Below are 26399 nucleotides of genomic sequence, written 5' to 3' on the forward strand. Positions count from 1 at the left end.
GCCCAGCTGATGTTGAATAGAGCCTCTGCCTGCTCTGCTGACAGAGACAGCAGCAGTGACTCATTTGTGGGTGGATATTGAGACTCTCTCCCCTCTCCCTCTCCCTCTCCCTCTCCCTCTCCCTCTCCTCTCTCTCTCTCTCTCTCTCTCTCTCTCTCTCTCTCTCTCTCTCTCTCTCTCTCTCTCTCTCTCTCTCTCTCTCTCTCTCCCTCCCTCTCCTCTCCCTCTCCCCCTCTCTCTCTCTCTCTCTCTCTCTCTCTCTCTCTCTCTCTCTCTCTCTGTCTCTCTCTCTCTGTCTCTGTCTCTATCCCACTCTCTGTCTCTCTCTCTCCCTCTCTGTTTCTCTCTCTCTCTCTCTGTGTGTCTCTGTCTCTCCTTCTGTCCAAGTCTCAAATCTACCCTAACGTTGCAGAAACGCAGCTAACGAAAAGGCTCGCCCCTGCAGTCCCCCACCCTCCCTCCCTCCCTCCCTCCCGGTTTGTGCTGGACGCCTTACTCATCGCGCGCGTCAACACCAAAACAGAAACATCCTCTTCCGACATGTGTCATGGACGCCAGGCGTTTTGACGGAGGCCCTTGTGAGAGCGCTCCGTCCAGAGGGCTCGGTGCCATGGTGCCATGCGTGGCTCATGATCCGAGGGCCGATGACGAGCGCTTACTCATCACCCACCGACGTCACGGGAGCACATTCGAAAAAGTTTGACTGCGATGTTCGGGTTATGAATATTTGATGAAGGAGTGAATCACCGTGTCGGAGGCCGAAACGCTGTTGCCGTTAAGAGATCTCATATCGCTTTCGGAATGAGATTACACTCATTGAAAAACAAGTCAGTCGAGGCTTGTTAAGACTGCCTACTCAAGGGTTGACGAGGAGCCTGACCAAGGCAGCAGACCATCGCCACTGGAGAGCCACAGGTTTAACCTGATGAAGCCGCTTTTCCACTGCCGGAACTTTCCCCCCGGAACTAAGAAAAACTAGGAACTTCCCCAAAACGAGGAACTTATAAAACCAGGAACCAAATCTCGGGATAGTACTTTTCTAAATACAGGAACTTTGGGGGTGGGGCTTGCACCCTGACCATAAGCCAGGCCTTATCAAGCTGTTATTCTGACGAGGAAATCCAGCAGCTATTGGAATCGGCGACCCGTAAAGACATAGTATCACCTCTGAGAGAGAGAGAACATGGAAATCAAAGACCGCAAAATGAAAGCGGCGGTTCGGCCGCATCTTGCATCTCCTCCATGTCTGGTGTCGTCGCAGCGGCGCACGGATGACGTCGGCAGAAAGGTCGCCTGCCCGTCGCCTTCACGTGCCGTACGATTCATCCGTCGACCGACTAATCTGGGGAAAGTTCCTGCGTTGGGAACGCGGCTAACGACGGCTCTTGGCGGAACCTTCTAGCTCCTGGAGGGTGGGTGGGGGGCACCCGAGCGTCAGCGCTCACCTGCCCGTACGGAGCGTCGTCCTCCTCGCACTCCCTCAGCTCGATGGCCTCGTCCTCGTCCTCGTCCAGGTCGCTCTCCGTGCTCTCGCCCTTCAGCCGCTCCGAGGGGGGCGGGGTCTCGTCCGAGCCCTCCTTCTGCAGGCGCCGCCCCTCCCCCGCCCACCCCTCCCCCGCCCCGCCCTCCTCCTGCATCTCCGCCGTCTCCGTCAGCTCCTCCTCCGTCTCCTCCGGGTGGGTGGGCGGCTGGCGGGGAAGCTCCGCCCCTTTGGAGAGGATCTATTGGACAGTTACAGATGTCAGTTACAGAGGATCTAGTCTACAGTTATTCCCCCCCAAAATAATAATGAGAATTAAAGAAATAGTCGGAAGGAGTAAATTAGTAAATAAATAGTAATCCTCCTATAGTTATCAGCCCAGCAGCCCGCCTGTTTTCCAAGACTGCGAGGGGAGGGGTGTGGGCGTGTCTGGGTGTGGGCGTGTCTGCGTGTGGGCGTGTCTGCGTGTGGGCGTGTCTGCGTGTGGGCGTGGCCCCACCTTGTTGAGCTGGTAGTGTTTCTGCTTCTCCAGGAAGTGCTGGTGCTGCTGCTGCATGACAAGCTGCTGCAGGGCCTGGGGGCTCTGGGGCAGGGGGGCCGACTGCGTGCGGCTCAGGGGCCGGTGGCGGGGCAGCTTGGTGACCGTGCGCATGCCTCCCGACACCCGCTCGCCCGTCACCAGGGGAGACTGGCCGTACATGGGCACTGGAGGTGGGGGGGGGGTAGGAGACAGGACTATAAGCTGTGTGCGGGTTGTTCCAGGTGTGTGTATATATATATATATATATATAGTGTTCCAGGTGTGCGTATATATATATAGTGTTCCAGGTGTGTGTGTATATCGTGTTCCAGGTGTGTATTAGGGATGTGCATCTCCATCACTGAGGATGATGCAATACTCATCTCGATGCACTGCCAACGATCCAATACATTAAAGATACATAAAAGCAACTACTAATGCGATACGATTCACCCCTATTGCGATGCAGTGCGATTCGACACGATGCGATTCAACGAGATGCGAAAGAATATGATGCTATGCAATTTAATAAGGTACCTAATGATTTATTTCTTTGTCAGACAGTAAATCATAAATTAACTAAAAAGTGAAAGTTTTACTTCACATATTAAACAAATTCTCTGACAAAAGATCAAATAAAATCAGGCCGGAATGTAAAAAAGGTAAACTATTCTTGCTAGGGGTACCGGTGGAGCTAAAGTGGCTAGCCATAGCTACGTCTCCACACAAATACCATGTAGCCTTTAGGGAGTACCTGAATTAGCCGTGCTGCCTGTGTACTTTATAGCAGCACCATATATCTTGCCAATTGCTTGGGTCTTGTCGAATTGCCCATCTTTCTTGGAAAATCCAAAGTGTTGCCAAACCGTGGATTTATTGCGATTCGTAGGAACGTGTAACTCTTCCTCCGCCGTGAAAACACTCGCAAAAAACACTCCGAAAACGCCTCCAACTCGCGCGAAACTTGGCTGAGAGACTTGACGAGAATCGGCTACTGGCAGCAGTGGAGATGAGAGCGCTTAAGAAACAGTTAGAGAGGAGGAATCGATCTGAATATAAAGTTATTGGTCACAAATCCTTGGTCACATTTCTAAATAGTAAAGGTGTTAGCCTACACATAATTCTATATAATACATCGGATTATACCGATGCAAAGATGTTAGAAACGATGCATCGCAATATCATCCCACATTGTATCCGGTGCACTGTTTAGATCCGGGCAATCGCATCGTGAGCTTTTATGTTGAAGCACCGATGAACCGGTGAAACTTACCATCCCTTATATATATATATATATAGTGTTCCAGGTGTGTGTATATATATAGTGATACAGGTGCAGTGTTCCAGGTGTGTGTATATGCAGTGTTGTAGGTGTGTGTATATAGTGATACAGGTGTATAGTTCCAGGTGTGTGTATATGCAGTGTTGTAGGTGTGTGTATATAGTGATACAGGTGTATAGTTCCAGGTGTGTGTATATGCAGTGTTGTAGGTGTGTGTATATAGTGATACAGGTGTATAGTTCCAGGTGTGTGTATATGCAGTGTTGTAGGTGTGTGTATATAGTGATACAGGTGTATAGTTCCAGGTGTGTGTATATGCAGTGTTGTAGGTGTGTGTATATAGTGATACAGGTGTATAGTTCCAGGTGTGTGTATATGCAGTGTTGTAGGTGTGTGTATATAGTGATACAGGTGTATAGTTCCAGGTGTGTGTATATGCAGTGTTGTAGGTGTGTGTATATAGTGATACAGGTGTATAGTTCCAGGTGTGTGTATATGCAGTGTTGTAGGTGTGTGTATATAGTGATACAGGTGTATAGTTCCAGGTGTGTGTATATGCAGTGTTGTAGGTGTGTGTATATAGTGATACAGGTGTATAGTTCCAGGTGTGTGTATATGCAGTGTTGTAGGTGTGTGTATATAGTGATACAGGTGTATAGTTCCAGGTGTGTGTATATGCGGTGCGTACCAGCCAGCAGGGCGCTCTGCTGCCGGGCCTGCTCCAGCAGCAGGACGTGCTGCAGCAGGGACGAGTGGCTGCCGTGGCTGTTGGGGGGCTGGGGGGCCTCCGAGTCCCCCTGAGGGAGGCACACGGGCAGGGAGGAGCTGCTGATGAACTTCCCCGTCAGAGCCCCGCCCTGGCGCATGGTCTGGATGGCTTGGAGCTCCGCCTCCTGCTGGGCCGACAGCTTCTGCGGGGCCTGGGGGGGGGGGGGATGAGTCAGAGGTGAGGTGGGGGGTTAACCGGACACATGCAGTGTGGGTTGAGGATCTCCACGGTACACCTGTGTGGTCAGGCGGGTGTCTGGGAAGGGAAGGGGGCCGGGCCGGGGCTGGAGCGAGGTACTCACAGTGAGGTGTGCGTTGGCGGGCAGGCCCAGGGAGATGTTGGGGAGGGAGGGGGAGGTGTACAGGCTCAGCGGGCTGGCCATCCCGTCTGCATTCAGAGTCTGATGGAGAGACCGGAGCTGCTGAACATGGAGGAGAGGAGAGGGGGAGAGAGAGGAGAGGAGAGAGAGGAGAGAGGAGGAGAGGGGAGAGGAGAGAGGAGAGGGGAGAGGAGAGAGGAGGGGAGAGGAGAGGAGAGAGGAGAGAGGAGAGGGGAGAGGAGAGAGGAGGGGAGAGGAGGAGGAGAAAGGAGAGGAGGCAGAGTTAGAACCTGCTGACGGTCGACAGGAGGGCTTTTAAACACGACGGTCCCAAAGCTGTCTGTCAGATGACGTGAGAGGCAGGAGAAACAGAGAGAGACAGTGACAGAGCGACTCCCTCAGAAGAGCGAGAGGGACCGAGGCAGTGGAAGGAAAGAGCGGAAGCTAAATGAAGGCTGCGAGACGGGGGTTCCCAGAAAAGCCGTCCCTTCCGGCTCCTTCTCTCATCCAGAGCATCCCCTCTTTAGCTCCATGTATATTTCATCCTCCCTGACAACAACTAAGAGGCGGCCAGGAAAAGAGGGCTCCCTCGCCTGTCCTATGGGGGGTGGGGGGGTGGGAGGGGAAAACTGTCCGTTTGTCGAGACCTTCTGGAGTCCTCGAAGACGCGACGCCGTCCGGCGGGCGGCCGCACGCGTCCGGAAGCTTACTCGTCGGGGCTGGACGACGCGACTCTCCGGAACGGCAGCTCGTTCGCTACGTCGAATTTCATCATCCATTCTCCCTCTCTGAGCTCTGTAGCCCCCCCCCTCCCCTCCCCCCCCACACACACACACATCATTCCCTTTTCTCTCCGTCTCTCTCTTGTTTTCAGCTTTGCGTCGTGGGTGACGTCAGCACTCGCTCGACAGAATCCCGATTAGACAGAAACTCACATCTCCCCCCGAAACGCACGTCTGTTGCAGGCAGCGAGCAGGGCTTCTTTATGCAACCATGTCCCGCTCTCTCTTTCCTCTCTACCTCTCATTCTCTCTACCTTCCTGCTTCTCTCTCTCTCTCTCTCTCTCTCTCTCTCTCTCTCTCTCTCTCTCTCTCTCTCTCTCTCTCTCTCTCTCTTGCTCTCTCTCTCTCTCTCAACCTTTCCTTCTGCCCCTCTCCTTCCCTCTGCCTTTCCGCTCTCTCCCTTCTCCCTCTCCCTCACTCTCCTTCCATCCACCTCTCCTTCTCTCCCTCTCCTCCGCTCGCCGCCTCTCCTCGCTCCCTCTCTTCCTCTCCATCCCTCTCTCCTTCCCTCTGCGTGCGTCCGTCTCCTTGTCAACACGGGGTCTGGCAAGACAAGGCCGCGATGGCGCAATAACGATCTTGGCGGGTCGCGGGGGCGACGCGGGGGGGGGGGTGTAGGGGGGAGGAGGGACGGAGGGCTATTTTAGGAGTTCCTCCCAGCGGGCTAACAAGCCTCTTGTTATATCATCATCGCTCGACTGTTTGCGCGCTCCGAGGAAAAGGAATTGCAGCAATCAAGTGTTTTAGAGGGCAGGGGAATAAAGTGTCTGGCAGAGGCTGACTGGCAGAGGCGGCCCTCTCGAAGGGCCTACTTCTGGAGGCGGCCAGGGAGGGTCGGACGCTGGCGACGGAGGAAGGTGGAGATGAACTTAGTGCAAACGAGAAAGGCTGCTTAAATAAGAGCCTTGCAAATTGCTTCTAACTCCGGTCATCAGTGTGTGTGTTTGTGTGTGTGTGCGCGCGTGTGGGTGTGCTATTCTCATTCAGCGCCTCTCTTTATCCTCTCCGGCTTTCTTCCTCTCCTCCAGCCCTCCTCCTCCTCCTCCTCCTCCTCTCTTTCTCAAGGTAAAGACATTCTGCTTGACGTTCAGAGTGGCTCGAACCTGCTCTCCCTCCGTCTGGCTATTTCCATCCCTCCTTCGCACGGCCGATGTTCTTAGGAACCTACCGGAACCAGACGGGACCACGGGAGCGTTCCGCCGGAGCTCCGGGCAACTCACGGACCCTCCTTCTGGAACATTCTACCTGTGCTGTGGCCACACTCACTCTCTGCGGGCTTGTGGGTCAGTGTCATATCAAAGTTGGTTCAGACACAGCCATCATGTCTTACCGTCTCTCTCTCCCCTCTCCCATCCACTCCCCTCTCCCCCCCTCTCCCCTCCACTCCCCTCTCCCCTCCACTCCCCTCTCCCCCCCTCTCCCCTCTCCCCCCCCTCCCCTCCACTCCCCTCTCCCCTCCACTCCCCTCTCCCCCCACCTCAGCGTGGATGTTGGGGACAGATCCACTGGAGCCGTTCTCAGCGATGGCCGTGTGGAGCTGTTGGGCGAGCTGGGCCCGGAGCCAGGGGCGCTGCTGCACATGGACGACACTGCTCACACGCACACACACGCACACACACACACTAGTCAACACAGGCTGCCGAACCTCTATCCAACCGTGTTTAACCACAATCCCAGCACACACTGCCTGCTCAAATGAACCCATAGGCTGGGCTAGGATCGCTAGGCTGGATCGCTAGGCTGGATCGCTAGGCTGGGCTGGGATCGCTAGGCTGTTTCGCTAGGCTGGGCTGGGATCACGAGGCTGTATCGCTAGGCTGGGCTGGGATCACTAGGCTGTATCGCTAGGCTGGGCTAGGATCACTAGGCTGGATCGATATATTGGGCTAGGATCGCTAGGCTGGGCTAGGATCGCTAGGCTGTATCGCTAGGCTGGGCTAGGATCACTAGGCTGTATCGCTAGGCTGGGCTAGGATCGCTAGGCTGGATCGCTAGGCTGGGCTGGGATCGCTAGGCTGGATCGCTAGGCTGGGCTAGGATCGCTAGGCTGGATCGCTAGGCTGGGCTGGGATCGCTAGGCTGGATCGCTAGGCTGGGCTGGGATCGCTAGGCTGGATCGCTAGGCTGGGCTGGGATCGCTCCCAGCTGGCGTGACAGAGCCCTTCCTTGGCTTTGGCCAGCTGAGAGGATTGGACAGCGGTGGCGACAGCTCGCGTATCAACACGGCCGGCTAAGTGGCTTATGCAACCTGCTAGGCTTTCTGGGAAACGCGGGCAATCCGGACGCCAGGCATCAGGGTGCCGGCCGGACATCCACTTTAAACCCAACGTCTGCTGTGACGTGGGGGATCTCTAAAGGGGATGCTTCACTAGCTAGGCTGGAGATAAGTAGAGGTGAGTCGACCTGATTCTAGCTCTGGCAAGGGAACAAAAGCGTGACTGCGATGGGCAAAGCTGCATTCTGTCACGCATGAGTGTGTGTGAGTGTGTGTGCATGTGTGAGAGTGTGTGTGTGAGAGGTGTGTGTGTGAGTGTGTGCGGGAGTGTGTGTGTGAGAGTGTGTGTGTGCGTGTGTGGTTGAGAGTGTGTGAGCGTGTGTGTGTCTGTGGTTGAGAGTGTGTGAGCGTGTGTGTGTGTGTGTGTGTGTGTGTGTGCCCACCAGAGATCTCGATGGCTCTCTTCTTGAAGGTGCTGATGACCGTCCCATCCTTCCTCCTCAGCAGGGGGCTGCTCCTCCTCTCAGCAACCTTCTGTTTTAACCTGGAGCGCACCTTCAGGTTGGGCTCCGACGCTGCCGGGGCGAGAGACAGAGACACACAGAGCAAGAGAGAGAGAGAGAGAGGGGGGGAGAGAGAGAGAGAGATAGAGAGAGAGAGAGAGAGAGAGAGGGGGGGGGGGAGAGAGAGAGGAAGAGAGAGAGACAAAGATGGTGAGGAGATCAATCAGGGACCCACCCGCCCAACCAGGCAGCCCCGGCCCACGTCTGCAGCCCTGAGTGTGGGCAGGGCTCTGGTCTGGTCGGAGGGGTGCCGCCTGGTCGGAACAGCTGGTCACCTCTTGAACCGTGATGCTGCTGACGTCCTGACGGACAGAACTAATCAGGCTAATGGAGGTCTAATGAAACAGGGAGGTTCGGAGGCTGGAGACAAATAGGAATTGGGGCAATTATGCAAAAGCCTCAGGGTTAAATCTGCCCAATTAGCCCCTGAAGGCGCTACTTTCCAGAACACGCCGTGACGTCAATCCCACACGCTGCGCCGCCACGCGGGACACGCGCACACCGATGGGGAACGGCCGCGACTTAAGAGCTGTAATGCCATCAGTGGCTTTGGGATGGATTTAATTTCATTAAAGATAAAAGTGTTTGGAGCTGCGGGGGGGTCAGAATGGATGAGGGGGGAGGGGGAAGGGTGAAGAACACGCACGCACGCACACACACACACGCACGTATCAAAACGTCCACTGAGGACGTGGCTAGTGATACGCGTCGTCCTAAATCCCTTCAGAAGACGGGTGGCGAGGCGTCGAGGTGTTTCTGACGCCTTAAACCTCAGAAGATTAAATAGGTAAACAGGCCAACTGAAACCAAGCCAAGACAACAACAGGATGCCCAGTCCTCCAATTAACGACGGAAGGACCGCGACAGTAAACATCCGAAATGAGACTTAACCTGACGGCATTCACGAGGCGCCTACGATCCTCTAATGGAAGTCATTTGTCTTTGGTTCGTGTATTAACTGGGTGTGCTGGGGGGGGGGGCGTTGAGATCCGTGTGGGCGTGCTGGTGCGTGTTTGCCATTCCCGATGCACCTGATTGGATGACTCACCTCTGACTCACGCAGGGACACGAGGACGCCGATGGAGGCGCGATGCCACCCTGTGGACCCGGGCTAGCGAGCGCACGCTCGCACGCGCTCACTCCTCCACAGTTAGCCAGAGCCATGCACACACACACATGCACACGCGCACACGCGCACACGCACAGCTACCTGTCTTGCGGAGGGGAAGTCGTCCTTGCCCTCGTAGGCCCCCAGCAGGGGGGGCAGCTTGTAGGAGGGGGGGGTCCCAGGAGTGTTGCTCTGGGGTGGGGAACCCTGGTCCAGAGAGGTGTGGTGGGCACCCCCCTGGGCAAGCACAAACACAGCAGGGGGGGGGGGTTACATGGTTACAGCACACTGTAGGTATGTTTCAGTCAGACACCATCCAGCAGAACTTTGTAACTAGACATAAGAGAGAGAGGGGAGGGAGGGGGCGGGGAAGGAGAGACCAGGAGGGTTAGGGGAAGGAGAGACCAGGAGGTTAGGGGAAGGAGAGACCAGGAGGGTTAGGGGAAGAGAGACCAGGAGGGTTAGGGGAAGGAGAGACCAGGAGGGTTAGGGGAAGGAGAGACCAGGAGGGTTAGGGGAAGGAGAGACCAGGAGGGTTAGGGAAGGAGAGACAGGAGGGTTAGGGGAAGGAGAGACCAGGAGGGTTAGGGGAAGGAGAGACCAGGAGGGTTAGGGGAAGGAGAGACCAGGAGGGTTAGGGGAAGGCATCTCCTCACCAGCATTTCTGGGGGAAGGAATGGTTCAGTCCCGTGGGCTCCTTCTTGTTCAGCAGGAACTCCTGCAGCTTGAGTTTGACCTCCGTGCTGGCGATGGCACCTGGAGGGGGGGGGGAAGCACACCGTCGCCGTCACTCTCAGCTCCCCCGCGCATGGGGGGGGGGGGGGGGGCAGGCCTCGTCACAACACCAGCGCTAGTGTGCAGTCGTTATGCTATCTGGCACACTAACGCGGTGGACCAGAAATGTGCCCTTGTTAATGGGCGTGTGGTCTTGTTTAACTACCTTGAACTACCCCAAAATGTCATCACAAGTATAGTGAAACGTGAAAAACTCGACTGGTGGGGCTCTTTTGCTGGGCCCATAACGTCAAATGCTTATTCAGGGAGTTTTAGGGTTAGAATTAATGTTAGGGTTATAATTCCACTAAGAGTTAAGGTTAGGGTTTAGCGGTTAGAGATAACATCATTTTGAATGGAAGTGAATGGTCGGGCCCCACTAGGATAGAAAAACAAACTTGTGTGTGTGTGTCTATGTAAGTGTGCGTGAGTGTGTGTGTCCAGGCGTGTGTGTGTGAGCGTACGTGTGTCTATGTAAGTGTGTGTGTCTATGCATTTGAGGTTCATGTTGTTTAATTGTAACTTGCTTAACTACATGCTCTTATGGTTCTTCCCATTGGCACACACGAGCGTGTGTGTGTGTGTGCGAGCGTGCGTGTCTGTGTGTGTTTGAGCGTGTGTGTGTGCGTGTCTATGCGTGCGTGTGTTCGTCTATGTGTGTCTGTGCGTGCGTGTCTATGTAAGTGTGTGTGTGCGCAGGTGTGCGCAGGTGTGCGCAGGTGTGCGCAGGTGTGCGCAGGTGTGCGCAGGTGTGCGCAGGTGCCGTACTCTCTTTGCCCTTCTCCTTGTTGCGCAGCATGATGAGCTGCTGCTCCAGCCTCAGCTTCTCCAGCTCCTCGTGCCTCTGCTGCTCCTGCTGCCTCTGCTGCTCCAGCTGCCTCTGCTGCTCCAGCTCCTGCCTCTGCTGGGCCGCCAGGATCTCCTGCTGCTGCTGCATGGAGGCCCGCGCGGCCGCAGAGCCACGGGGGGACAGCGTCAAATGAAGCTCCGCCCACAACCCCCACCCCCCGCCAGCCCGCAAACCCCCTAGCGCTTCCGTTTCTACCTCAGGTAAGTGTTCGTTATGAGTTGTTTCCCCCCTCCCCCCCCCCCCTCCTTATCTTTAGCTGTTATGTGTCGATAAGCTTCCATTTCCCCCCCCTCCTCACTTTTAGGTTGACGCACTCTTGTGGAACTGCGTCAAATCTGGCTAACATCGACGACGACATCCACATGCGGGCTGCGTCCGCTCCTCCGCCCTCACAGACAAGCCCCCCCCCTCCCTCCCAGCACCCCCCCCCCCCCCACAGGAAGTGCGTGGGCGGCGCTTCCTGTTACCTTGAGGTGCTCCTGCAGCTGGGCCTCGTGCTGGCGCGTCAGCACCTCGTGCTGCTTCTGGAACTCGGCGAAGAGCAGCTGCTTCTGCATCTCCTGCTGCTGCTTGAGGAGCAGCAGGTCGTGCTGCAGCTGCTGCTCGCGCAGGGCCGGGTCCACGGACGCCCCGCCGCCCCCGGACAGGGGCCCCAGCCTGGGGTCGGTGCGCAGGTCCACGGGGCCCCGCCTCCTCCCGGCTCGCCGCCGCCCGCTACCGGGCTCTGCATCCCCGAGGGCAGGCTGGTCTTCACCTCCACTGCTGGGGGGGGGAGGGAGGGAGCGTCAGAATTATTCACCTATCAAGCTTTGCACAGTCAGTCGGTGAACAAGTTAATAAGAAAGCTTTATTGCTTGCGGCCCACAAGGAGACAAAACGTCACACGCCATTGTGCTACACAGTTTGTCCGCTAGCGTGTTGCGCTAGCTACCTATTTAAACAGAACCGCCCTTGACTGTTATTGGTTAAAACAAAGGCACGCAAATGTCCCATGGCTCTTCTTTCATTGGCTCCCTTGCATAGACCTGGCGCACGTGTGTGCGTGCATGTTTACGTGTGTGCGTACGAGTGAGTGTGTGCGCTCTCTGACCCCTATAAGTTTTACCATCTTTTATGGCCTCTCCAGTAAGATAGTGGTCAGCCCAGGTCACCTTGTTTACGTAAGCCTAGTGTCACCCAGAGTTCACCTTTGGGGGAGGGAGGGAGGGAGGGAGGGAGGGGGAGGGAGGGAGGGAGGGAGGGAGGGGGAGGGAGGGAGGAGGGAGGGGGAGGGAGGAGGGAGGGGGAGGGAGGGAGGGGAGGGAGGGAGGAGGGAGGGAGGGGAGGGAGGGAGGAGGGAGGGAGGGAGGGAGGGAGGGAGGGGGAGGGAGGGAGGGAGGGGGGGGGAGGGAGGGAGGGAGGGAGGGAGGGGGAGGGAGGGAGGGAGGGAGGGAGGGAGGGGGAGGGAGGGAGGGAGGGGGGGGGAGGGAGGGAGGGAGGGAGGGAGGGAGGGAGGGGGAGGGAGGGAGGGAGGGAGGGGGAGGGAGGGAGGGAGGGAGGGAGGGAGGGAGGGAGGGGGAGGGAGGGAGGGAGGGAGGGAGGGGGAGGAGGGAGGGAGGGAGGGAGGAGGGGAGGGAGGGAGGGGGAGGGAGGGAGGGAGAGGGAGGGAGGGAGGGAGGGAGGGAGGGAGGGGGAGGGAGGGAGGGAGGGAGGGAGGGGGAGGGAGGGGGAGGGAGGGAGGGAGGGAGGGGGGAGGGAGGGAGGGAGGGGAGAGAGAAGGGGGTGGGGGAAAGCATTGTCATTTGTATTTTTTACTGGTATTAATGTGAGAGGAGAAGAACTGGGCTTTAGGACAACACAGAAGCTCGAGACCAGGCACTGACTGCACACATATGACAGATATCAGGTCAAGAGGTGCAAAGGGATTGCTTTCGACAGGAGTGACATTTAGCTCACTGGTCGACCAACAGTGTACGACTGTACACTCAGTCAGTCTTGAAACACATCTGTCATGCTAAACCTCGCCCAACGTTTCCCCGCGCACAGAGGCACCGCAGAGCTGAGGCAAATCTGCACAAGCAGGTCCCTTGAAACTGAATTTGTAAAACTTCGGAAAGCGTAAAACAACACTGCCCCATAATTAATTCATTGGTATTTAAGCCTATAACCCGATCTGTTTAGTCTGTCACAATAAAAAGTCACTTCACAGTCCACTGTGCGTGCGCTCAATTGGCTCCCTGGCAGACGTTATTGAGCTATGTGGGAGTCCGCCAGCCTGTCAGAGTACCTGTTGCTAATATTAGCGCCGGCTGGCTATCAATACAGAGAGGGGGAAACAGGCTAGGCCTGCATAATCCAGGACGCGTCAAGGCGAGGGCCACAGCCGGGTCATGGTCAGATTAGCTGTGAGGTCTGCAAAACCTGCTCTGCTCTGTGTCTGACACCATAAGCAGAGGAGGGCGTTCTAGGGGTGGGTCGACAGGGAGCAGAGGGGAGGGGCTTAAGGGGTGGAGGGTCGACGGAGAGCAGAGGGGCTTACGGTGTGGAGGGCGCGGCCAGAGAGATGCCTCTGGGAAGCAGCTCCACTGTTTTTCTATCAGGCCCCAAACCGCCTCCAAGGCTATTCATCACAACTGCCACCTTTCTGTATTCGTTTGTTTTATATTTTGAATTGCGTTTCCCCCCCCCCCCCCCATGGGCTCTGGCAGAGTTCCAGTCTGTCTCCCAGTCAGTTTGACTGTTCTGGAGAAGAACAGTCAAACTCCATCCGCTCACGTCCCCTGTCGAACCCCCCCCCCGCCCCCCCGTCCCCACACGCTCAGGTGAGTGCTGAGTCAGGTGGTCTCTGTAGGACAGCGAGGTAGATAACAACCAGAGCTTTGAAGGGAACAAACACCGCCGGCTTCGCGGCGTGCCCGGGGGACCCTTCCTTTCAAAAGCCTGAGTCAGCGACAAACGAAGCTTCCGGGACAAAAAAAAGGGCTGTTGATGAAGAGGAGGTGGAGGGATTGGGATCGAGCAAACGCAACGTGTCATCAAAGAAGTTTCTATGATTGCATTGCACACCCTTTCCATATAAGATCCCAATCGCATGGTCCTTGTCTCAGCTAGTTCTGCCACAATTAGCAGCACTCTTATCATGTGTTTCTATTAAGGGAGTTTACCAACAAGCCAATGATTCATTAGGCTCTGCAGGAGTCCTCTAAGTAAGCTATAAGCTTCGCTCCAATCAGATTACTATCTTTTATTGGCGCGCCAGCTAAGTTTAACCCTGTCAATTGCTTGACGTCATGGCGGTTCGTTCTTAGATGCATTGGCCAGAGTCTGACCGTGGACAGCTTCCCTCCAAATGAGCTCACCCCCCCCCCCCCCCCGGAGAAACCTAATCTCTCTTTTTTTCTTTTTAAAGAGACATAGTTAATTATGGATGAATTAGCCTGAAAATGGCTGGCCGATTATACAGGTGTTGACAGGCTTGCGGCATCTCCAGTTGTCATGGCATCGGGAGAGTCTTACCACCCAGCCTGTTAGACACAGACAGACCAACGGCTGGTAAACTTCAGGGTTCAGCCCAGGTTCACCCATCTACTTCAAAGACAGCCGAGCAGACGAAACCAAAATAAGAGAACAAGTGGGAGGAGGAAATATTCCACAGCCTATTTATACGCTGGTTGGTAACAAGAGGTTCAAGCTGTGATGCAGGCTTGGCCGTGGCGACGGTGAACATGCTAGCATGCTGGGAGGAGACCTATTTGCGGAGGGGCTTGGCAGGCCGGCCAGGAGCCCTGGGGTCGGGGAAGAGGCTAGGAAACGGAGGGTGGAGTGAGGATGGAGCGCGATGACAAGTCACACCGGACTGACTGCTGCCGCGACGGAGTGTATCGTTGGTGTCCTCACGCACACACACACCTACACACACACACACAAACCTACACACACACACCTACACACACACCTACACACGCACACACACCTACACACACACACACACCTACACACAACTACACACACACACACACACACACACCTACACACACACACACACACCTACACACACACTACACACGCACACACACCTACACACACACACACACACACACCTACACACGCACACACACCTACACACACACACACACCTACACACACCTACACACACACACCTACACACACACCTACACACGCACACACACCTACACACACCTACACACACCTACACACACAAAGAAAAACAACAAATGCATTTCTTGCCACACATCTGCCAACCCGATCAACACTGAAGAATATAAAAATACACAAATATAAAAAATATAAAATACAAATGAGCGTCATCATTCTCTGACTCAGACGGGAAGCTCTTCCGACAATAATTACCTACAGATCTTAGGTGCGTACGAGCCGATCTTGACTTCCAAACACCACTTGAGGTGAGAGGCAGAGAACAGGAAGAGAGAGGAGTTTGACTTGAGTGTTCACAACCTCAGGAGATGAAAATAGAGGCGAGGAGAAGAGACAATGGGGGGGGGGTACTTCCTCGTTAAAGATAAACGAGGGTGTTGCGTAACACAGGGTTTCTAGGCAGAAACAGGAGAGCGGGGAGGGAAGGGGGGGGTCAAATCAAATCAAATCAAATTTATTTGTATAGCCTTTTTACACGCAAGCATGTCACAGAGGGCTTCACATATGCCCATAGAACTGCCCCTCAACCAACCTAAACCCTCAAGGAAGACAAGGAAAAACTCCCAAAAAACTCTCAACAGGAGAAAAAAAAATGGAAGAAACCTTGGGAGGAGCAATTCAGAGAGGATCCCCTCCTCCAGAGACGGTTGGTGGAGAGAGGAGCAGAACACAGGCTAAACACACACATACAGTGTCGATGGGTTTTTAAAACACCAAAATCCATTATTCAACTTTATAGATGTAGGACAGGACCGGGAGACTCGCGACCAGGTCCAGCGTTGGCTGACCGACGACCAGGCAGGTGCTGACAACTCAAACCCCCCACACCACAAGGGGATGGGGTGGGGGGGGGGACAGAGAGAGGAGAGCAGGGATTAGAGAATGCCAGGGGTAGGGGTAGGGCGATCTGCGGATAAGAGGGCCGACCAGGCCTAATCAATAAGAGGGCAGCCGTCCTGGCGGAGAGCCAGGATACGGCGGAGGCGTTCAAATATACTCATCAGATTATATCTCAGTCACCCCACGGATTACGGTAATCTCACTGAACAGAAGGACTATAAATAGATCACTGCCCCCCCCCCCCCCCCCGCACCCACCAACCTCCCTTTCGGTCTGTCTACGCCCACTGCACGAAAGGTGTGTGTTTAAGACAGAGAGAGAGACAGAGAGATTAGTAGAGGTTTAGGTTCTGTAATGTGTCGGTAGCATTAGACAGTTGTTGCAATGCCATTTGAAAAGCATACAACTAAGGATTTACAAGGTTTGTAAGCTAATATAGACAGAGAGAGAGAGAGAGAGAGAGAGAGAGAGAGAGAGAGGAGAGAGAGAGAGAGAGAGAGAGACAGTCAGGCAGTCAGAGAGACAGTCAGACAGACAGTCAGTCAGAGAGAGACAGGCAGTCAGAGAGACAGTCAGGCAGTCAGAGAGACAGTCAGACAGACAGACAGTCAGTCAGAGAGAGACAGTCAGTCAGAGAGACAGACAGTCAGACAGGCAGTCAGACAGACAGACAGTCAGTCAGACAGGCAGTGTGTGAGGCGCTGAGCTACTTCCCCTCAGCCTTCATGTTGACAACCAGAGTTTTTCACCAATTAAGACAAAAACCCTCCATCTCCCAAGGGGTAGTCTGTCTCACACACTCCATTGGCAGCTATAAGACGCCTAATTACACACACCACTCTGCCTCGCTATCCCTCCCTCTCTCTTTTCTCTCCTCTATCTCTGAGCGACATTCTGAACCCTCCACTTTAAGGCTCCAGTCCATTATCCATCCTGGCACCCCACTTACTATGCAGCTGTACGTTGGCCCTGCGTTCAGAGTGGCCCTCGCGGAAGGCGCGCAACTGTCACCCGCCAAGGCGGAAAGGACGGCTTCTTCTCTCATCCGAGGGGAGAGAGAGAGAGAGAGAGAGAGAGAGAGAGAAGAGAGAGAGAGAGAGAGAGAGAGAGAGAGAGAGAGAGAGAGAGAGATGAGAGAGAGAGGAGAGAGAGAGAGAGAGAGAGAGAGGAAGCCAACTGCTATTTCTGTGGCGCTCCACCATGACAGGTGATGCGTCGCCAGGCAACAGTGGGAGGAGTCGGCTGAATCATACACAGAATTTAAGACAACCTGGGACGCAAGGATGGAGAGAGGAGGGGAAAGAGAGGTGAGAGCAGGGGATATAGTGTTGGGGGAAATAGTTCTGTCTGATCTGAACTAATCAGACTAATTAGGCCTTGGCCAGAATAGGAAGGATGGTGGAGAGGGGGGGGGGGTCTCATAGGCAGGGGCCAGGAGGAGGAGAGGGCTGTGGGGGGAGAGAGAGAGACATCTGGGCTTCATGCTTCATCTCTCTCTCCAGTCTTTCTACATCGATCCAGAAACAAAATAAACACATCGACAGGCTTTTGTCGTCTTCTACGATGAACCCTTTTGACGTTTGGGGTATTTTTCAGAGGTGGGCCAGATGGGCCTCCTCCTCAACGCTCCTCCTCACCGTACAGTCTGCTCTCCACCCCACCCAATCTCCCTCTCTCTCTCTCTCTCTCTCTCTCTGCCTCTCTCTGCCTCTCTCTGCCTCTCTCTGCCTCTCTCTGCCTCTCTCTCTGCCTCTCTCTCTACGACCTCTCTCTCTACGCCTCTCTCTCTGCCTCTCTCTCTCTGCCTCTCTCTCTACGACCTCTCTCTCTCTGCCTCTCTCTCTCTGCCTCTCTCTCTCTGCCTCTCTCTCTCTGCCTCTCTCTCTCTGCCTCTCTCTCCCCCCATTTCTCTCTCTTTCTTTGTTTCTGTCTCTCTCTTCCACCAGAGATTCGGCTCTCGCACAGCGACGGAACACAGACTCTGCCTGTGAAAAAAGGGGATATAAATACCCCAAGATTAATAATGCACTAGGGGTTGGGGGGGGGGAGAGAGAGAGAGGGGGAGTGCACACTGCGCTTAAAAAAAAAACCCTGCGCGCTTCTATTTATGGGTGTTTCCACATGTTTGGGTCCGGGGGGCTCCTGGGCAGTGTTCGGCCCCCCTCCCTGCGGCTTCTCCTCCTCTCGTCCTGGGCTTAGCCACCGCCAAACCAGACACCCCCCCCCCCCCCCCCTCCATCCATCCATCCCCTCAAGCCATCCATCACCACACCAAGGTCAGGGGATGGTCACTAATGGACAGGCTCCACCGAGGCAGGGCACGTCCAGCCAGACCGTCACACCGTACCAGGAAGGACTTCCTGAAGTCCAAACAGACGGCCGTTGGATCTGAGGACACTTCCATTAGCGGCCCAGCCAAGATGCTTTAATAGAACCTTCTAGAGGGATGACTCCAGAGAAAAGGGCGGGGATTCCAGGAAAGGTCCAGTGTCTCTGAGGATTTGCCGGAGTCAGGAAGAGCTTAAGGAGCTTGTGGGGGATCTGGTCTTCACAGGGTCTGTCTGGTGATAGTCTGGTGGAAGTCTAGAAGTCTGGTGATACTATAGCGTTTGTGTGTGTGTGGCAAGCTTCCAGCAAAGTAGCACCTAGTGAGTTGGGAGGCCTTGGGCGGCTGAAGGACATCCATTACTTAACCCCCCCCCCCCCCCACCCCCCCACACCCCCCCACACACACTCCTTTGTGACCAGCGTTGTTACGGAAGGTCTAACACTGCCACACTGTGTCGGGTAGCCGAAAGAAAACTCAACCGTGAGGAAGTGGACTGGTCCGACTCGGAAAATGTCTCCTACCATGACGTCACGCACGATGCACTCCAATCAATAAACACCAGCCGTCACAAAATGGCCACCTATTCCGCACACACACACAGCACACGCTCACAGCCAGCTGAATCCTCTCAGCGAGAGAGCGGTCTGGGTTTGGTCTCTGAACAACAGCCATCTATTAGTTGACTTTTACAGCTCTCCTCCGCCCTCCTCTTCTGGAAGGCTGTTTTGCACGGAGCGCGGCTTACGTCACGGTTATTTTCTTTAGCAACGCTACACCAGCTAGGATTTGGAGAGACGGGAGAGAAGGGGGGAGAGAGAGAGAGAGAGAGAGAGAGAGAGAGAGAGAGAGAGAGAGAGAGAGAGAGGGGAGAGAGAGAGGGGAGAGAGAGAGAGAGAGAAGGAGAGGGAAGGAGGGAGGGAAGGAGGGAGGGAAGGGAGAGAGAGAGAAAGAGAGGGGAAAAGCATGAATATCGCTTTCCAGAAATAGCACAAAGCAATGTGCGTTAGGCTGCCCTGTCAGATCGACTCTGTCCTCTACTGGTTAGCTGAACACAGAGGGATGGAGGGAAAGAGGGAGGGAGGAGAGAAAATGAGAGAGAGACAGAAAAAGAGTATGACACAAGAAGATATAAATACAGAGAGACAAAGATGCTCTGTTTTTACGAAAATAATTCAAATCAGATTTTCAAAAAAGGGTCAAAGACAAAAGGAGGGGGCAGAGAGACAAAGAGAGAAAAGGTGAGATAGAGAGAGAGGGAGGGAGGGAGAGAGGGAGGGAGAGAGGGAGGGAGGGAGCAAAAGAGAGAAAGAGGGAGAGCAAAAGAGAAAGAGAGGGAGAGAAAGGGAGCAAAAAAGAGAGAGAGAGAAAGAGAGAGGGAGGGCAAAAGAGAGAGAGAGAGAGAGAGAGAGAGAGAGAGAGAAAGAGAGAGGGTTCAGGAATGAGAGCACAGAGGAAGATGCTCATTTCCCTCCCATGGAGCAGTGGTGTGGGGCGGTCGACTGCTAGGGGCTGCAGAGCTGTGACGCTACTAAGAGTGGGCTTTGTAAATAGCCTGGGTGGTTTTTAGAGGCCAGGAACACCCAGAGTCCTGGCCAACCTCCAACAGCCTCTAGTAGCCTCCAGCAGCCTCTAGTAGCCTCGTACTGTCCCCAACTGCCCCCCAGCAGCCTCTAACAGCCTCTCGTAGCCTCTACCAGCCTCCAACAGTCTCTAACAGCATCTAGAAGCCTCTAGCAGGGCTCCATGGGCTCAGCTGTGGGAGAACAGCGCCAGCAACTCTTTCTCCGTCATCTGAAACGTTAACTGCACCTGGCGTCTGGGCCAATGATGTAGCTGCGGCCTCCCGTGCATCCCAGAACTCCGTTTCCCAGAACCCTCAGCTCTTCTCTACGGCCCGTCGCCAGGACGCGAAGAGAGCTAGCGGTGCAGGGAACATTCTCCACATGGGGAGTCTCTTGAGGAACACTCTGAGGAACACTCTGAGGAACACTGTGAGGAACACTCTGAGGAACACTCTGAGGAACACTCTGAGGAACACTGTGAGGAACACTGTGAGGAACACTGTGAGGAACACTCTGAGGAGACACCACAGACACACGCTCAGCTGAAACACTGCCACCTCCTACCTACAGAAAGAAGTCGCTGGTTTCTCCTCCCGCGTGCTCTTCAAAGGCAACAGGTTGATTTAATCACGGGTCGTAGATTAGATCAGACTTTATTCATCCCTCATGAAGGGAAATTCAGATGTCACAGCGGCCCCAATTCAACTGTACTTCAAAAACCATCGATATAAAAATAATAATAATAATAAATAAAAAAATACACAAGAGTATACACAGTAATAATACTTTTCATGACAAGTATCAACCAGACTCCATCTTATGAGTCCATTACGGTGCCACTTTGAGCAAAAGGATTTTAGTTCAAGGCGCAGAATAGCCCTTTCGCACACAACTAGATGCGTCTGAAAGGTCGGACAGTAACACCACCCAGTCACGGTAACACTTGATCTTTCCCAGGCTAATATTTAGGCAGCTGAACGCTTCGGCGCTAGCCCCGAACACAGTGTCATTCAGACGCAGGAATCCTCCCCAGTGGTTCCGTCACACGCCCCGTCTCTGGAGAGAGAACCCGAGACCCCCCGCTTCTGAACCTGGGGGGGGGGGGGGGGGAGAGGAGATCTCCCCGCCTGAAGACGAGGAGGAAGTGAAAAAGTCCAAACCCAAATACATTAACGCACAGCGTCAACACTGGGACGATGAAATGTCATGGCTGAGGGCTGACCAGAGAGGCTGCTTCTGTTTACACGTGCTATAAATGTTCCACCATTGACGTCAAACGCTCGCATGAGAGGAATGTTGTTTTGTGGGTAAACGTCGATGTGTGGTGCCGAATTCATTTGCGAGCAAAGGAGCCGGGGCAGGAGGGGGCTGTTGAATATAGCCCAGTTGAAATAGACCCACCCCCCCCCCTCCCCCATGCCTAAATGAACTCCAAAAAAACAACACAGGCATTTGGTAGTGACGCACGTGATTATTTGCTAGTAATGCGAAGGTCTCTTTGAGAGAGTGCAGCTGTGCCAGTGGGAGGGGACAGCAACCTTCGGAGCGCGGAGAGGAGCTCGGGTCCCTTTTCGGGGGGGGGGGGGGGGGGGGGGGCGCTACTCGGGTGAGTTGCGGGAGCTCGTGTGTTGTGGCTTCGAAGGATGCGCTAGCAGACACTCTGCGGTGGGGACCGCGGTTGCCGTGTTACGACGAGGACCTCCCGAGAAGGGCAGTTGGAAGGACACGCCATTCGTCACTGTCCTACCCCCGTCCCCCTCCGAACCCCCCGTCCCCTCAAAGGGCTGATGGGGCCCCTCACACAACTGTATTTGCCGGGGGTATAAATAGCAGAGCAGCCCTGTGATGAAGAGGCTCTGGGGCTAATTTAGCAGCCTGTGGCCTTCAGTGACACTCAGCCACAACACTGGGGCCCCGGCACAAGCTCTGGTTACATGTTTTTACTCGGACACATGCTCGCACACACACACACACACACACACTCGCATACACACAAGACACTCACGTACACACATGCATACAAACACACATACGCACACAGACATACATGCATCCAAAATATGCACCCAGTTCAACGAAGCTGCACAAAAAAGGTGGGCATCCTCTCTAGTGTGTATATGGTGTTCTGTTCTTATTGATATTCTCATTTCTGGCCCTTCTTAATGAGCCTGCCCATAGTAAACAGTAACACACATGCCAACAGACTGGGGCTCTTACACAGGCCTATTCTCTGTTGGATTTCTAATTTTACCCGTTGCCCTTTAAACCAGCTACTGGAGCAGCAGTCTGACCTTGGGAGAGATGGCAGGGGTTTACAACTCCACATGGACCTCTTCTTTCCCTGAGGGTGTGTGTGTGTGTGTCTGTGAGTGTGTGTGTCTGAGAGTGTGTGTGTGTGTCTGTGTGTGCGCGTGTCCCTTGTGCGTGCGTGCGTGCCGTTTTTGCTCGAAGACAGTTTCAGCACAAATGCATGAATCAATATTCACAGAGCAGACCCAGAGCCTGGGCCTGGGGGAGTTCCCTGCCCCACCGAGAGGCCTGGAGGGCAGGCCGGGCTGTCGGGGAACCTGGGTCTGGGGGAATGAAGAGGCTGTCTGGAGGCTCTCAGCCAGACAGTATGTGGGCCAACAGTGAGCAGTCCACTGGCCCGCCTGACAATACAATCCAAGTCCACAGGAACACCTTCGCCGAAGTGTCACAGAAGTTGAAAAGCCAGCCACATCTGAGGTATAACCTGAGACAGGGGCTGTAGCCGATACTGTCCTCACACACACACACACACGCACGCACACACACACACACACACACACACACACACGCACGCACACCTCCAGAGACGGAGCAACGATCCTCCACACAACGTCAACATGAACTTTACCGTACTCACATGACCGCTTTAGGTGTAATATTACCCAGTCTCTAAATAACCCCCTGGGCCCTGCCACCACTGTCCTCTAATAGCCAGCTTCCTCTCATAATAGCAGGGCAGGAGGACACAGAGAGTCAGCCTCCGTGCGGGCACTATTATTGTGGCTGTGGAGACAAGCGAAGGAGGCAGCACGGAGATACAGACAGGCACCCTGGCTCTGACACATAGCTGTGACGGCGTAGTGAGTCGGGAGAAGGAAAAAGCTGTCTAAGACCACACACACGTACACAAGCATACACACATGCACAAGTGTGTGTACACACACACACACACTCATTCCAGACATGGAGCTAGTAAACAGGCGTTACATGCCAGAGTGCTCATTATAGCCCAGGAACGTTCGAGGGGGGTGGAGAGGGGCAGGAGGGAGGGAGGGGACAACTCTGGGTGGCGGGGGGGGTGGGGGGGGGGGGTCCGGGGGGTCAAGGCTATATTTAAATCGGTCTTAATTTAGCAGCCTCCGGGAGGAAAACAAACTTAGTTAGTGCTCATATAATACCCTGAATGTTCCCTTTCCAACGTGACTGCCGGGGCCAAAGGTGCTCCGCTCCCGGGAGGAACTGACTCTTCGCTAACTTAACCCACTCTGGACGGCCCAGTCCATCCACTGAATATAGCTCTGTCTCTCTCTCTCTCTCTCTCTCTATCTCTCTCTCTGCCAGGGCCCCCGTCCTGGTACACCTTCATCGTAGGCAAGGCCGGGGGTCACCCGGGGCCAAGTCTCCTCTTGTGATGGCTCGGCTAGCGTACCGATGTCGTCGACGCCCCGGAAAACACGCACTGTTAGGCCCGCTCAACCTTCCACATCAGTGCGCCGGTCTTGAGCAGGGACACATGTTGACAGGCGCACGGGGGGGCCGACAGAGCGACCCCGAGCCGGCGACCGGGGCCGGCGAGGGAAGGGCGGCTGTGCCGCGGAGCGCGTGTGTCATGTGTCCCTGGAGAGACCACACTGGGGGAACCGTGGCCAATCAGGACCTCGGTCTGGGTGATGGAGTCGATGATGACCTTTCTCTCACCCCCCCGTCCCCCCCCGTCCCCCGCCCCCTCCCGTCACCCTCGACGATTGCTGACGTCACGGCAGCATCGTCCCGAGGGGCGGACCTAATCGATGTTCGACGTCGTCACCGGAGGGGGGTGAACATGCGATCTTCCCACAAGCTGGGAGGGGGGGGGAGGGAGGGAGGGAGGGGGAGAGAGGGGGGGAGGGGGGGGAGGGGGGGGAGTGAGGGGGAGGGAGGGGGAGGGAGGGAGGGGAGTGAGGGGGAGGGAGGGAGGGTGATGATCTGCAGCATCATGTCATGTGCCACCGGACCGTTTCATCCCGTTATCTCCAATCGAGGCGCTGCGAAGCCGCAGAGCGAGGAATCTGAATCCCGTCCGTGTCGGCGTCTCATCCCAATCAAGTCCTGTTTGAGACAGATGGGATGGCCGACTCCCCATCCCGTCCCCCCATCCCGTCCCAATCCCTACAGCTCTTTACCTTACATCCCTTCGCTCGAAGAGCACGTCTATCGCCATGGATTCAGCATCACCGATATGTGAGTGTGGCGCAATGGGACTTATATAACTTGCGTTATGTAACGATGGTCAATAAGTGCACACAGGCATCAGCAGACCTGCCGTCCTTCCTGCTCCGCCCCTTCCTGCTCCGCCCCTTCCTGCTCCGCCCCTTCCTCCTCCGGCCCTTCCTCCTTCGCCCCTTCCTCCTTCGCCCCTTCCTCCTCCGCCCCTTCCTGCTACGCCCCTTCCTGCTCCGCCCCTTCCTCCTCCGCCCCTTCCTGCTCCGCCCCTTCCAGCTCCGTTCGTCAGACCAGGGTCGGACAGCCATAGCCCGTTTCCGGTTCTTTTCCGAAGAACCCAAAAAAGAACCCACACACCTGACGAGCTTCTTGGTTTCCGCCGGATAACCAGTTTAGCCGGCTTAGCCTTCGGCGCAAATAAACACAGGCGACAAAGGCAGATGTCAGCACCCCTGTAATGGCCCCGTGTTAAAAGGTACAGAGGGACCCGTCGCACGCTTATGTAACCTCTGGCGGCTCGCGTCGCCAGGGGGGCCCGGCCCAGGGCGGACGCCGTCCGCAGGGGTTTTTTGGGCCGTGGCGCCTCACTGCTCCACGCGGCTCCTTCGCCGCCAACCGGGGCTGGCCCGGAAACGGATCGCAGCGTCATCCAACATCTATGCACTGTCCCACAGAGCTTCCGAGCCTCTCTGTCATCGTGGGAGGGTGAGTGAGTCCGCCGTGGGGGGGGGGGGGGGTCTGATTCGGCTGGGTCTCCCGTCTCCTGTGGCGGAGCTTTCTAGAAACCCGCCACATGCTGCTGTTACGTGTCCGGTGGCGCCATGCTGGGATCTGGGCGTACAGAGACACCAGCCCCGCCGCTAGAAACGCCACGACGCTCGCGCGCTCGGAGAGCCCGCGGCCGCGCCGCCGGGAATGTTCCGGAACGCGTGAACTTCACGTCTGACGAGACGGACTTGAACTGAGGGGGACGGCGGGCCCGTCGTTCAAAGCCTGCTTGGACAAGATGAACGGAGAGCTGGAGTTCTAGAAGCAGGATCGCCCCGCCGATGACTCGGAAACAGAGTCGGGCTGTGTCGCGCGCCTGGCTGAAACCAAACAGGCCTGTGCTACTGTGACCCCCGCACGGCCAGTGAGCTGCACTGCAGAGGAAGGAAACCATGTATTTGAACAGGTGTCAGGTAAACATGGGGAGGAACATACTGTATGCAGGGGGAGAGAGGGAGGGGGAGGTGAGAACCATCCACATGCTGCTCTCTTATAGGGGGGGGGGGGGTCTGTTTCGGTGTGTCTGTATGTGTCTGTGTGTGTCTGTTTTTGTGTGTGTGTGTTTGTCTGTATGTGTCTCACGCAAGCCCCTTGGTTCACACAGAACTTCCAGAGTGTCGCTGTCTAAACAGACAAAGCACATTCAAGCAACAGCAACACGACACAAGACCTGTCAACAAACGTAGCGAAACGACATGAGCCATGTTACACAAGCACAAAGGTACACCAGGATTCCAAGTCAAAATATCAACAACGTCGACCAATACCAGGCTTGGCTGATTGGATACAAGCCGAACAGAACAGAAAGTCAATAAAGCCCTATTCTTCCGCGATAACAATTTCCATTTTTCACTCCTTTCAAAAAAGATACCCCAAACCCTACAGAGAAACGCCTCTCGGTGCATTCCGGTAGCCATCGAGTCCCCCCTCCACAGCCCAGCCTAATCCATCTTCCCCTCCCGAGAGACTCTGCTCTGGGAACGGCGGCGCTGGAGGTCTGGGTCTGTGCATGCAGAAAGCTCAGCTCCCCGCTAGAACACCTACCTCTCCCCCCGCCCTGCCCGCCCCTCCTCCCCCAGCGGTACGTACCGGCGTCGGGCACGGCGGAGCCCCTGCCCTGGGTCAGCAGCTCCAGGGGCCGCTCTCTGCCGGAGAGCCCTGTGTCGGAGGAGAAACAGGATTCGGTCTCGTAGATGGTCTGCAACATCGCGGACAGGCCCGGCACAGTGGGCTGCAAGAGCATGCCCGGACCAGGGAGTTGTAGTCCTCTCAACCCCCCCGGCGACGTAGAAACCACTCACTCCGGCGCAACCTCGCCGCGCCGCGGGCGAAAAAGAAAAGGAAAAAAAAAAACACCCGCGAGAGAAGTTCTCAGACGAGCGGGAAGAAACGCGGAGCGTCTCCAAGTGACAGAGAGAGGATGATTAGATGCGGGGGGGGGGGGGGGGGGGGGGGGGAGGTTGGAGCAAAGCAGAGAAGTCACGCTCAGCGCTTCAAAGGCGACTCCAGAAGTTCTCCTCCGACGGGACGCAAATAGACGAAGGAGGACGCCCCCCGAGGTTCCATGGTTTCTAAAATTAGAAAACGGAAACACTGGAGAACCGTAGAAGAGCTTGCAAAAAAAAGAAAA

At 55.4% G+C, this 26399-nt stretch overlaps 1 protein-coding gene across 1 annotated transcript in view; it reads right to left on the reverse strand.

Moving 5' to 3' along the window:
• Positions 1-26181, reverse strand: part of hdac5 (histone deacetylase 5) — a gene marked incomplete at its 5' end in the record, with an annotated part of 48165 nt that extends 21984 nt beyond the window's left edge. The window contains 13 exon segments of the mRNA XM_062483916.1: positions 1446-1721; positions 1980-2185; positions 3971-4202; positions 4353-4469; positions 6631-6689; positions 6692-6742; positions 7812-7943; positions 9142-9153; positions 9156-9273; positions 9695-9795; positions 10582-10744; positions 11131-11425; positions 25859-26181. Of these exon segments, the coding sequence (XP_062339900.1) occupies positions 1446-1721; positions 1980-2185; positions 3971-4202; positions 4353-4469; positions 6631-6689; positions 6692-6742; positions 7812-7943; positions 9142-9153; positions 9156-9273; positions 9695-9795; positions 10582-10744; positions 11131-11425; positions 25859-26181 (2085 nt within the window).
• Positions 26182-26399: the final 218 nt, after the last annotated feature.

Source organism: Osmerus eperlanus, chromosome 2 (genome assembly GCF_963692335.1).
Source record: "Osmerus eperlanus chromosome 2, fOsmEpe2.1, whole genome shotgun sequence".
In the NCBI taxonomy this organism is placed as follows: Eukaryota; Metazoa; Chordata; class Actinopteri; order Osmeriformes; family Osmeridae; genus Osmerus; species Osmerus eperlanus.